The sequence below is a fragment of the Pseudophryne corroboree genome, chromosome 2 (assembly GCF_028390025.1).
Source record: "Pseudophryne corroboree isolate aPseCor3 chromosome 2, aPseCor3.hap2, whole genome shotgun sequence".
NCBI lineage: Eukaryota > Metazoa > Chordata > Amphibia > Anura > Myobatrachidae > Pseudophryne > Pseudophryne corroboree.
Window position 1 is genome coordinate 387,289,332 of NC_086445.1, and position 13,705 is coordinate 387,303,036.

The 13,705-nt window shown below is 47.3% G+C and overlaps 1 protein-coding gene across 10 annotated transcripts in view; it reads left to right on the forward strand.

The window, feature by feature from the left end:
• The window catches only part of HERC2 (HECT and RLD domain containing E3 ubiquitin protein ligase 2), a 618,496-nt gene that overhangs the window by 201,431 nt on the left and 403,360 nt on the right, over nucleotides 1-13,705 (forward strand). For all 10 annotated transcript variants that reach the window (XM_063953293.1, XM_063953292.1, XM_063953291.1 and 7 more), the window contains 2 exons: nucleotides 627-820; nucleotides 7,989-8,189. In XM_063953293.1, coding sequence (XP_063809363.1) covers nucleotides 627-820; nucleotides 7,989-8,189 — 395 coding nt within the window. The remainder of the gene's footprint in view (nucleotides 1-626; nucleotides 821-7,988; nucleotides 8,190-13,705) is intronic.

Here is a 13,705-nt window from a genome sequence, read left to right on the forward strand (position 1 = left end):
AGATGGAACGAGGAATACAAATATCCGCTACATTCTCGTAACACAGTAAAATTATGTCCTATTACTTCAATGTAGAAGAAAAAGTGGCAGCGTCTCTGCATTTCTGACCTTGAAATGTTAAACTGCAATTACTGAATTTGTGTGGAAGACCTGTTAAAAATGTAAATTATAATGGTTTTCTTAAGTTGTGTGCTATTAAAGACTTTTATTTAGCATTATGTTTCTATGAATGAGACATCAGATTTATTTTGCGTTGGCACGTGCAATAAATGTGTTAACAGGTCTGTTTAATAATAATAATGGAAGTCTGCTACTCCTTAAATGCTCTCAGAAAAGCCATCACTTTATTAGAGCTGATCCGACCCCCACCTATACTACCCACAGACATGCATCCTGACATATGCTTCGTTTTCCACTCTGAGCCACGCCTGTTCCTTGTTTTCAGCTATGTCTTATGCTCTCTCTACCGCATGTTTTCATGCCTGCATTTTTGTCTACATGCAGTGAACCTACCTAACTTGTTTTTTTTAATGTGCAGTTTTACCATATGTGTTGTCTTCCTCATTTTCTGTCATTGTGGAACACATTGGTGACTTACTAATATGCGATTTTCATTTTTCTTTCAGGTAAGAAGGTGGTTGATGTTACAGTAGGATCCACACATTGCCTGGCACTTACTGAATCAGGGGAAGTCTACAGTTGGGGGAGCAATGATCAGTGTCAGCACTTTGACACATTACGTATTGCAAAACCTGAGCCATCTGCACTCCCAGGATTGGACTCTAAACATATAGTTGGAATTGCGTGCGGACCAGCTCAGGTATGAGAAGTTTTCTTTTTTTTTTCTAAACGCACATTGTATATGGCTGTCATTTGCCTGTATTGGCTTGTAATCATTAAAACTTGTGAGTGTTCAACTATGGGACATAGTAACATAGTATCTAAGGTTAAAAAAAGACAATTGTCCATCGAGTTCAACCTATTTGTGGTCTCCTATGCACGATTATTTTGTAGAAAATTTTGACTGAAGTTGATGACTGCCGTTATGTTTTACCCCTCTTTTTTATAATAACCATAGTGCGTGACTATGCCCCGTAACCCTGGATATCCTTATCCATTAGGAATTTATCTAACCCATTCTTAAAGGTGTTTACTGAGTCTGCCATTACAACTCCCTCAGGCAGGGAATTCCAAACACGTATCGTCCTTACCGTAAAAAAGCCTTTACGCCGTATTGAAGCCTGTACATAGACGAACATGATTGGTTGTTTGCTATGCTAAACATTTTTTCTCTTCCTCATCTGGGGCACACTTCCTTACACATGGGGTTAGTGAAGTATGGAGTCGTTGGCACTTAATGAGCCAATAATTGGCGCTCTAAAAGCTTCTCCCGTCCTCCGTTTTTTTTTTTTTTTTTTTTTTTAAGGATAGGTCAGCACGGAGTTTGTTAAATTTTTTCCCCTCCCTTTCCCCTTTCTGTGCTACTGGTGCACTATGTTCCTAGATATCCTGGCTGTGTGCTGTGTCTCTACTTACCATGGCAGACTGCTTAAAAAGTTGAGGTGGGGAGTGGCAAGCTTAACAGCATGGCTGCTGAAATCAAGATTTTGAAAAAAAGTGTTTCTCCTTCATCCACTAGGAGACACTGGAGAGCAGTTACAGTGGGGATATAGTAGATAGTAACTGGGAGCTGGCACTTTACGTTTTATCAATGTGACTAGCTCCTCCCCTACTATGTCCTTCCTCAAAGCCAGTCTTTTTATTGTGCCCAAGGGAACTGGTACACACTCTTGGGTTTCTCCTGAAGAATTTGTTTTTCCATTATTTTACACAAAACAGACAGGCAGCTTCTGCCTGTGCCAGTCTGCATCGTTGGTGCTGTCGGCGGGGTCTCCATCGCAACTGCTTGTGCTGGATCCCCGGCTGTAGAGACGCTGGCTCTCTGGAGGGCTGACTGGACACCGCTGCTTGCGGCACGTGTCTGGGTCGCTCCTTCAGCCACACGTCTGGCAGCGCAGCAGTCGTAAGTATGAACCCCGGCTACGGCTTTGAGTACACACTCCGTTGGTGGTGAATACTGCTATGTTTGAAATAGGCGCCATAGCGCTGTGGGGAGAGGGGGGGGGGGGGGCTTGGAATCTCAGCTCCCAGCGACCCCAGCATCTCAGGCAGCACACGCTGGCAGCCTTTTTAGAGGCTGAGACGCTACAGGATGACACACTACAGCATCAATGGAGTTTGCTGCACAACATCCCAGGCACTGTGAGCAGTTCAGTAGGGTGTTTGTTAGATGGCTTTGGGAAAGTGTGAAGCATCTGTAGATTGCAGTAAAACCGTGCCTGGTGCTGTACCATAGAGTGCAGGGCTTACCGGACACTGAAGGAACCCTCAGATAGAAAGTTGGAGACTACCTTGAAGACTATTTACTCGGCAACGGAGGTTTTATATCTCCCAACACAGGTAGGTTGTTGGGTCAACAAGGCTATGGAAGCCTGGGTGGAACAACTGTCCTCAGGTTTGCGTGACGATTTGCCTCATAATCAGATAATACCTTTGGCAGAACATATCTGCGAATCAGCGTTATATCTCTGTGAGGGCGAGAAGGACGTCTGTATCCTCTGAGCCAGAATTTCCTCTTTGACTATCTCGGCCCGCAGAGCTCTCTGGCTGCGGCAGTGGCAGGCGGATGCTGGTTTCAAGAAGGCAGTAGAGATGTTGCCTTTTACGGGAGAGATCCTGTTCGTTAAGGAACTTGATACCTGGATTTCTCAAGCCACTGGGGGTAAGTTGACTTTTCTACCAACAGCTGCTCCAACTCCTCGCAGGACCTATATGGGACCTTCCTTTCTCCTTTCGTGCCCCTTCCAGGTTTCGAGGCCATTCCAGGGGAGGAGGTTCAGTTGCCCGTGGCTCTCGAGGTAGAGGCAGAGGTTCAACAGCCTCAACCCAGCCAGATGGTAAGTCTTCCACCACGCACACTGCATGACTGCTTCCCTCTCACCTGCGGGACCCCAGAGTGGGAGCTCGACTGTGGGATTTCAAGGAGGTCTGGGTACAATCCTGTCCAGGTGCTTGGGTCAGGGATCTCATTACTCACAGTTACAAACTCAATTTTCAAATGCAACCGCCTCAACGTTTCTTCACCACGGATTTGCCAGCTTCTGATGACAGGAGTGTCGTCTTGCTAGCAGCGGTCCAAAAACTCCTGTCCGCAAGAGTGTTAGTCCCTGTTCCCTCACATCAACGGAAACAGGGCTATTACTCAAGCTTGTTTCTCAACTTCTGATCTTAAAGGATCTCAATCCTTTTTTGAGAGTGTTCAGATTCAAAATGGAGTCCTTTCAGTCTGTTATTGCAGGTTTGGAACAGAACGAGTTCATGGCGTCCTTGGAAATCAAGGATGCCTAATTACATGTTCCCTTTTGGTCTCCACATTAGACTTTTTTTCTTCGGTTCGCTATACAGGACGGTCATTTCCAATTCCAGGCTCTTCCGTTCGGTCTCTCTTCAGCCCCCAGAGTGTTCACAAAGATCATGACAGTCATGATGGCCTTACTTTGAGTGCAAGGACTGACAATTGTCCCCTATTTAGACGATCTGATGCTGAAGTCCCACTCTGTAGACCAATTGCTTCAAAATATCCTGATAACCCAAGACCTTCTAATTCGGCATGGGTGAATCCTGATCTTCCCGAAGTCTCTCTTAAGCCCCTTCGCAACGGTTACTGTTCTTGGGGATGATTCTCTACACGGTCCGTCAGAAGGTATTTCTTCCTCAGGACAAGATCCTCTGTTCAGACGTTGGTGAGGTTGGTCCTTCAACACAGTCTGGTATCTGAGTATCCGCCTCCTGGGGAAGATGGTGGTGGCTTTCAAGGCCCTTCCATACGGACGGTTCCACTCAAAGCCCTTCCAGCTGTGTCTCCTACATCAGTGGTCTGGGTCTCATCTATTTCTTCATCAGCGGGTGACGCTGTCTCCAAAGGCACGGTTGTCTCTCCTCTGGCTAAATTCGACTCATCTGTTGGAAGGAAAGTGGTTCAGCGTTTTGGATTGTACTCTCCTCATCACAGACGCAAGCCTGCCGGGGGGGTCTGTGACCCTGAGACCCTGGAACACCGGTTTCAGGGGCGCTGGTCATCTCACGAATCCGCTCTCCCGATTAAACATACTCTAAGTGCGTGCAATGTACAACACCCTACTTCAGGCAGATCACCTGCTTCACGGTTGGGCAGTCAGAGTTCAGTCTAACAACGCCACGACAGTGGCATACATCAACCGTCAGGGCGGCATTCGCAGCTGGGCGGCGATGAGAGAGGTCACCAACATCCTCCTCTGGGCAGAGGAAAACGCTCTGGCCTTGTTGGCAATCTTCATTCCAGGGGTAGAAAATTGGAAGGCTGATTATTTCAGCCGCCAGGACATGCACCCAGGAGAGTGGACACTCAATCCTCAGGTGTTAATTCAGCTGGTCCACCGGTGGGGGAGACCACAGATAGACCTCATGGCGTCACGCCTGAACCACCAACTGCCTCTTTACTACTCTCGGACGAGAGACCCAGCTGCAGCAGCCATGGATGCCCTCACTGCTCCTTGGAACGTCCAGTTCCGGCGGCTTCGGACTCTTCTTCTATTCCAGAGTCCTTGGATGTGGTGCGAGCCCTAAGGATCTATGTCTAGAAGCCAGCCGCTGTTCGAAAGTCAGATTCCCTCTTTGTGCTGTATGATGCTCACAGGAAGGGTTGTCCTGCTTCGATAAGTCTATTGCCCGTTGGATTAGGCTTACTATTCAGCAGGCCTATGCTTCGGCGGCCTTAACTATTCCTAAGTCTATAAAGGCCCACTCTACTAGGTTGATGGGTACTTCCTGGGCGGCTGCCCGTGGTGTCTCGGCTTTGCAACTATGCCAGCCCGCTACCTGGTCAGGGACAAACACGTTTGTTAAGATCTTCAGGTTTGATACCCTGGCAAAAGATGTCCAATTTGGACATATGGTGTCGCAGGCGTCTCAGCGCGTTCCCATCCGTTCTGGGAGCTTTGGGACGTCCCCATCGCACTAAGTGTCCCCAGTATCCCTTATGGATGTTAGAGAAAATAGGATTTTAATTGCCTACCGGTAAATACTTTTCTCATAGTCCATAAGGGATACTGGGCGCCCGCCTCTGTGTGCTTCCACTTCCTGCAAGTTTGTTCTTGTTTGACTCGGCTATTGCTGTTTTGTTCACTAGCTGTTGCTGGTTTGGTTGTTCTGCTGTGTGCTGGTTCGTTAATCTCACCACCTGTTGTCTGGTCATGTTTCCTCCTTTAAAGTATGTCCATCTCCTTCGGGCACAGTTTTCCTAGACTGAGCTGTAGGGGAGGAGCCAGCACACCCTGTTTTGAAGTTTTAAAATGTGCCGATTACTTTGGACCCCATCTATACCCCATCGTACTAAGTGCCCCCAATATCCCTTATGGAGTACGAGAAAAGGATTTACCGGTAGTTAATTAAAATCCTATTTTTTGAGCAATTTTAATCGATTTTCAGATCGATCGTAGTCGATGTTGGGCTTACAGGGCTAAAACACACATTAGCTAATGGATTTTTTTATATATTAATTTTTAAGCAAGTGAAAGTGGGTTTTAGCCCTGTAAACCCAGTATCTATTAACATTGATTTTAATCAATCTGAAATCGATTAAAATCGATCAAAATTTACCTTTAGTAAATATACCCCTAGGAGTAGAAAATCATCTTTATGCTGTTGAATGGGAGGAGTTATCTTATATAAGAGGTTGAAATTTTTAAATTTCCATGGGTGTTTGTGGCTGGTATTATAGAAGATTGTGATAGACACATGTAGATAATAAGCATTGCTTCTGCTGAAAGCTTTACCCACAACATATTCTCTATAAACAGACACTAGTGTTAAACTGATGTGCCTTGTTTGATAGAGCAGTAGTGGTGCAATGTTGTTTGTATATTTTTCGGGGATTTTCTTTGCCTGTGTTAGATGAGTGTTCATTTGCACTCTGCAAAGGAATTCATTTTGTACACGCAATCCAGCATGGTCCAGTATAATTGGGTAGTGTCTAGGGCAGAGATTTTCAACCTTTTACAACTCGCGGCACACTGAACAAGATTTAAATATTGGCAAAGCACACTGAAATATAATGGTGATGCATGGTGCAGTTGCGTGTCCTAGGATGTCAAGTCGCAGCTTCTCCATAGGTAAGGCCTGAGCCACATCTGAGATAGCCAGAAGAGCCCAACACTGCCCGGGCCCAAAATTAGAACTGGCTCTGCAACCACTAAACCCACCAGTATTGATCGTTCCAGGGCCTCAGTCGCTGCAAAACACTGACAGGTCTGGCTCTGCTTCTATGACGACACACCTGGAGACTGCTCAGGGCACACGTGTGCCACGGCACAGTGGTTGAAAAACATTGGTCTAGGGGGCTCATCTCCATTATTCTATGCTGCCATTCCGGGGGCCTAAATTCTGTGAAGTACTTCCTCTTCCATAACCTGGAAGGACCAGAATTAAACCCCTCTCTCTTCAGAGGGCAGGCAGTACTTCCCTTCAGAGGCACCAGCACTCTTCACTATGGCAAGGGTACTCACAACTTTTGGTATTCCAGTAACAGTGAAAAGAGTCTCATTCTGTCTACTGATGGGTCTGGACGAGATTTTGATCTGGGAGCTCTCATTTATTTTATTTCCTTAATGGACATCACGTACGTTCATGTATCTGGCATATAGGGCCAAAGTTGGTTAGCTGTAGTGTGACGTTATGCATTACAATAATGTACGCTATTTTCATGAAAAGTGCTCTTAATAGCAGCACAATTGAATAAGAAACAACTAGTACTCAATTCAGATGCTGATGATAGGCAGGCTGTGGTGTAATACCACTTTGGATTAACTACAGCTTCAATTTAGAGGTCACTGTGCCTTTACAAAATAAAAAAACCTCCAATAATCAAATTAAGTGCTGTCCATCTAGTATAATTTTTGCAAAAATCATTTATTCCAATCGCATACACAAAACAATAACACACTAGGCCAGTGAAAAATTAATAAAATATATAAATTAAAAAGCAATAAAATAATCCTCATTTGTTAGTCACAGTAGAGGCAATTATAGCATTATATGTTTTATTAGTAATCATTCAAGCTTGCAATTTATTGAAAACTGTAACACATCTCCTTCCAGCAAATAGAATACAGAGCAACAGTAGCAGCTGTTAAATGCGTTCTCCTCCGTCCTCTTAATATGATATTATAGCAATCAACGCAGCAAGCAAAGCGTCACAGTATTTCTCAGTTCAGTACACTGTGGAGGTGTGAACTAGTGAACCAATGCACGTTCACTCCCATTAAGACCTGTGTTAACGCTGATTTCTAGGTGAATTGCAGAAAGCTACTAATCGAGTTTGGACCATTGTATATAGTTTTATTGTGTCAAGGTGCCATCTGCTGGCATAAAAGTCTATTGCAGGGAATTCCTTTTTATTTTTACTTAGTGTCCATTACATGACATTGTGTGCTGTGTTAAATTTCTGTTAAGTGCTTCCTACATCTTAAAACCTGATTTAATGCTTGTAAGTCAGTGAATGACAGACATTTTTTTTTTTGTCAAATATGTTGTCATTGTTCAGATTTCAGATGTGTCCTCATACACTATTGCTGTAGTCGCGCCAAACATCCATTCTCGGTGTGCCATGTCATTCGCAACTTGGCTTGCGTCAACCGCCTTTTTCGCATGAACGTGCATCCTAATTGCAATGTGATGCTATAAAACTTCTTCACGAGATGGCATGGAGTCTGAAACTGTATACAAAGCATTTTTGTATATGGATTCAGGCTAAGTCGCACACAGATATGCCTCATATCAAATTGTCTGCTCCACGAGCTTGCCACATGGCGTATTCAGGCTAGGTGTATGAGGACACTTCTGTAACTATTAAGTGAGGTTTCTGCTGACCCTTCTGTGTAACATCTGTGCAGAGTTTTGCCTGGTCTTCCTGCTCTGAATGGTCTACTGGCCTGCGTGTGCCCTTTGTGGTTGATGTGTGTCCCACGACTTTTGAACAGCTTGATCTTTTACTGCGCCAAGTTAGTGAAGGAATGGATGGCAGCTCAGACTGGCCTCCACCACAAGAGAAAGAATGTATGGCGGTAGCAACACTCAACCTTCTTCGATTGCAGGTATTGCCAGTATTTAAGATTGATGTCAAATAATGACCTATTTTATGATTCAACTTGGATACTTTTCATCTAAAAGATATATTCTGTTACACAAGCTTTCACTTGAAGTCTATTTATTGTATATATCCTTTTTATATCCTTGCACATCGTATTTGTAAACTTACTTTGCACAGAACATGTTTTCTGCTGCGGGGTACACTGGGCTCACAAAGTCTGGACAATGGGGGTGTAGAGTAGGATCTTGATCCGAGGCACCAACAGGCTCAAAGCTTTGACTGTTCCCAGAATGCACAGCGCCGCCTCCTATATCACCCCGCCTCCCAGCACAGGAGCTCAGTTTGTCAGTTGGTGCCGCAGTAAGCAGGTACTTAACAGAGGGGCGGGAGCAGCCCTGAGAAAAGCTTTTTATGAGGTAAAAAGTGAAGACTTCAAGGTGATAAAAGTTTTGTGACATTCACTGCTGCATCTCCAGCTCTCCCCAGCGCCGCTGTACACTCCCGAGCCCTGGTTGCTGGGTACCTACAGCGGAGGCTCCGGTTTTCTTCACGTTAGACACACATGGCTGGGGCTCTCCAGGATCGCATGGCCACGCTTCGGGAGGTGGTAAGTGGGTCCCGGTCTGTATCGCGATCCGGCGCGGTCAGTGGGAGGCGGGCCGTGCGCGCTGGCGGTGGACACTGTGGATACAGGCGATCCCACTAGATCACCAGGGCATGGGCGCAGGTCAGGTTTTCTCTTAAAACCGATTTTAATATCGCCCACAGTACCCGGTGGTTTTGCCAGCAAGGGGGATAAGGCTTAGACCTGAAGCCCCTCCCCCAGCCCCAGGGCGCCATTTCCAGTAAGTGTTCCCGCCCTGGAGCTGCATCTGTCTTTTCCTCACTCCCTGTCAGTGTCTGCGGCACCATTACTCCTCAGCTCACTGTTCCTGGGACTGCTTGGGCAAATTCTCTTATGTAAAGCCGCCTGGTTGTCAGCGCTGTGCCTTTACACGACACTTAAGTATTCTACCTGCCTTTTTAGTCAGTGTTAGTAAGAAAGAGTACATTTAGTCAGGGTTTTATAGTACAATTACCCTGTGATATACATCCAGTTTCTTACGGTGTACTGTTATATCTATTGTTATATAGCTGTGTAAGCTAGACCAGTGCAGTATTATTGTCAGTAATAACCTCTGCATTGTACAAACTGTGACTATTTGTGTGTGCATTGATAGCTGAGTGGTGTCCATCTCGTGTCTTTCACTCAACTTGCTATCCCTATATTCTATAACCTGAGGGGGCTTGGTGCATCAGGTGTTATTTAATATAGGATTTTCACAAAGATATACTGTATTACGTATCTTTCTCTGTGATTTAGTCACCATATCTCTCCTTTATCTCTGCTGGTGCTGACTACACTGCGCAGGGGTTTGGGTTTAGAGGTATAGTGCTGCTGATAATTGTACTGTGTTACCTCATTACTGCAAGTTATATCATGTCTGCTTCTGAGGGTAACGGTTCTGGGGCGGAACACACTGCTGGTGTTGCTGAAGCCACAGGCACATATGGGGAGAATATAGCAGCTGTGGGCTCTGGTTCTGGGGGCTCCTTGCCCCCCAGTGGGACTGTGGCAACGGAGGCACATACTGACCCTCCGTGGGCCGCTTTTTCCACGCTTCTGCATAGTTCATAAACTAACACCCCCTATGGGACCCCCAGTGCCGGTACAACCGTATGTGGTCCCTGCAGCTAACCCGCCGTGGGCGGATGATTTATCTGCTCAATTAAAGAAGTTGAACCAGTCCCTGACTACTAAAGTCTGACTATCGCTCGCCTAAGTCCAAGAGGTCCTCTAAGCGAGCACTCGTCTCCTCACAATCCACTGCTGTCACTGACACCTTGTCTGATGAAGACAGCACATACACTGACCCCACAGGTTCTGACTCTGATTCGGCTGATGGGGAGGGTAGTTCACATGTGGATGTTCCTGATCTTTTGGAGGCTATTAAATTAATTCTGCAGATTACAGATAATCCCGAGCCATCCGTTCCTCCTAAGAAACCAGATAGGTTAAAGCGTCAGAAGGTGGTTAAGCAAGTTTTACCTATCTCTGACCTCCTAGTGGATATACGTCAGGAACCCTGGCAAAGCCCGAGTACGAAATTTGTGCCTCAAAAGAAGATGCTGGCTCGCTATCCCCTCGCGCCAGAGCTGTCTAAGAATTGGGAAACGCCTCCTCCAGTAGACTCACATGTGGCTAGGATGGTGGTTTCCTCGGCTCTACCTGTCACTACCGTCACGTCTCTAAAAGAGCCTACGGATAAACGTGTTGAGGGTTGTCTAAAAGCGATTTACACCCTCACGGGTGCTGCACAAAGGCCCACTATTGCAGCTACATGGGTGGCAGAGGCTATTGAAGCATGGGCCTTGGAGTTAGAAGCTGAAATCTCCTCTGACCATGCTAGACCATGCTTGTCATATATTCTCACAGCTTCTCGCTATATTAAAGAGGCGGATTCTGATGCCGGTATCCTAGCAGCCAAGGCCTCTACTACGTCAGTCCTGGCTCGCAGGATATTGTGGCTGAAATCCTGGTCTGTGGATCTGGACTCTAGAAAAACCCTGGAGGTACTCCCTTTCAAGGGGGATATTCTGTTTGGGGAGGACTTAAATAAGATAGTGGCTGACTTGGCTACTGCCAAAACTGCCTGTCTGCCTAATACAGCTCCTTCTGTGTTGAAGACCAAAGGCACGTCCTTTCGCCCCTTTCGTCCTTCAGGTAAAGCAAAAGGTCAGGCGTACCATAAGCAGGCCCGCACTTCCAAACCTGGTAAGCCGAAGCCCAAAAGAGCCTGGGCTGCCCGTCAGCCAGCAGCCAAGACCGATAAGCCTGCCGCATGACGGGGCGGGCCTCCCCCTGGGGGATCCCAGGGTGGGGGGCCGGCTTCTAGGGTATACACAGGTGACCACTTCAAATGCCTGGGTACGGGAAGTCGTCACTCGAGGTTACGCCATAGCCTTCAAAAACCGACCCCCTCATCGATTTTGCCAGACAGACGTCCCGTCGGACCAGACAAAGGCAAACACTCTGCATTCGGTGGTACAGACCCTCCTGGATACAGGAGTCGTAGTACAGGTGCATCTTGCTTAGAGGGGCCGGGGGTACTATTCTCTGCTGTTTCTAGTCCCGAAACCGAATGGGTCCTCCCGGCCCATTCTCAACCTCAAGGCACTGAACAAGTTTGTGAAGGTTTCCAAGTTCCGTATGGAAACTCTTCGCTCTATAGTTCTGGCCTTGGAACCTGGGGACTACATGGTCTCCCTGGACATACAGGATGCTTACCTGCATATTCCTATAGCAGTGTCACATCAACAATACCTGAGGTTCGCTATTGGCAACCTCCATTGCCAGTTTCGGGCGTTACCTTTTGGTTTAACAACGGCTCCGCGAGTCTTCACCAAAGTTATGGCGGTGATGACGGTGGTACTCCGCCGTCAAGGGGTCAGGGTACTGCCGTATCTGGACGACTTGTTAATCCTGGCAAATTCCCCAGATCTTCTCCTGCGTCATCTGGATATGACGGTCCGGTTTCTACAAGCCCACGGGTGGCTCATCAACTGGAAGAAATCCTCCCTGGTCCCTGCTCAGAGCATGGTGCATCTGGGAGCGCTGTTGGACACTCACAACCAGAGGTTGTTCTTGTCTCAGGAGAAAGTCCTGAAACTTCAGGACAGGATTTGTTGCTTCCTTTCTCGTCCGCAAGTGTCGATACATTCGGCAATGCAGGTGCTGGGCCTCATGGTATCAGCATTCGACATGGTGGAGTTTGCTCAATTCCATTCTCGCCCCCTCCAGAAGCTGATTCTAGCCAAGTGGGATGGCCTGCCTCACCATATCAGGTCTCAAATGATCTCTTTGACTCCGGAGGTCCGTCTGTCGCTGCTCTGGTGGCTCCAGGACTGACAATTGTGCAGAGGCCGTCCCTTCTGGATATCCAACTGGGTCCTGTTGACGACAGATGCCAGTCTAAGAGGTTGGGGCGCGGTGCTGTAGCAGCACTCCTTGCAGGGTCGGTGGACCAAGGAGGAATCTCTCCTCTCGATCAACATTCTGAAATTGCGGGCGGTCTTCAATGTGTTGAAGCTAGCCCAGCATTTGATTCAGAACCGTCCTGCTCAAGTACAGTCGGACAACGCCACCACAGTGGCTTACATAAATCATCAAGGTGGCACTCGAAGCCGTCTGGCAATGAAGGAAGCCTCACGGATTCTACGTTGGGCAGAACGCCATCTACCGGCAATATTCATTCCGGGAGTCCTAAATTGGGAAGCGGACTTTCTCAGTTGCCAGGACGTGCATGCCGGCGAGTGGGGCCTCCATCCAGAAGTTTCAACTCCTCGTGCAAAAGTGGGGTCTTCCAGATGTGGATCTGATGGCGTCTCGACACAATCGCAAGGTTACGGTCTTCGGAGCAAGGACAAGGGATCCTCAAGCAGCATTCGTGGATGCGCTGGCAGTGCCGTGGAGGTTTCGGCTGCTGTACGTGTTCCCTCCGGTGTCACTCCTGCCCAGGGTAATTCGGAAGTTCAAGCAAGAAAAAGGAAATCTGCTTCTCATAGGTCCGGCGTGGCCCAGACGGCACTGGTTCTCAGACCTGCAAGGCCTATCGTCAGAGCGTCCACTTCTACTTCCACAACGCCCAGACCTCCTCGTTCAGGGCCCCTGTGTCTGCCAGGACCTAGCCCGGCTGTCTTTGACGGCGTGGCTCTTGAAGCTTCCGTCTTAAGAGCGAAGGGTTTTTCTGAAGAGGTCATTAAAACTATGTTGCGGGCCCGGAAACCGGCCTCTGCTCGGATTTACCATCGGGTCTGGCATTCCTACTTTGTTTGGTGCGCATCTAACCATTATGACGCTTCCAAGTTTAGTACAGCCAAAGTTTTGGCTTTTCTGCAGCAAGGCCTAGATTTAGGCCTGCGTCTGACCTCCCTCAAGGTTCATATTTCTGACTTGTCGGTGTGGTTTCAGAGAAAAATAGCGACTTTACCTGATGTTCATACTTTCACTCAGGGTGTGTTGCGTATCCAACCTCCCTATGTCCCGCCTGTGGCTCCTTGGGACTTGTCGGTGGTTTTGGAGGCGTTGCAGGAGCCTCCATTTGAACCTCTTGGTTCAGCTGACTTTAAGTGGCTTTCCCTTAAGGTGGTGTTCTTGCTGGCTATTGCCTCTGCTAGAAGAGTGTCGGATCTGGGTGCCTTGTCTTGTAGTTCCCCATATCTGATTTTTCACAGTGACAAGGCGGTTCTTAGGACTCGTCCCGGATATTTGCCTAAGGTGGTTTCTTCGTTCCACCTTAATCAAGAGATTTTGGTTCTGGCCTTTGTCTCTCCTGATTTGTCTCCCAAAGAGCGGTCTTTGGATGTGGTACGGGCTCTACGTATCTATGTGAAGAGAACTACTTCTATTAGAAAATCTGATTCTCTCTTTGTTTTGTTTGGATTTCACAAACACGGCTGGCCTGCTCACAAGCAAACTCT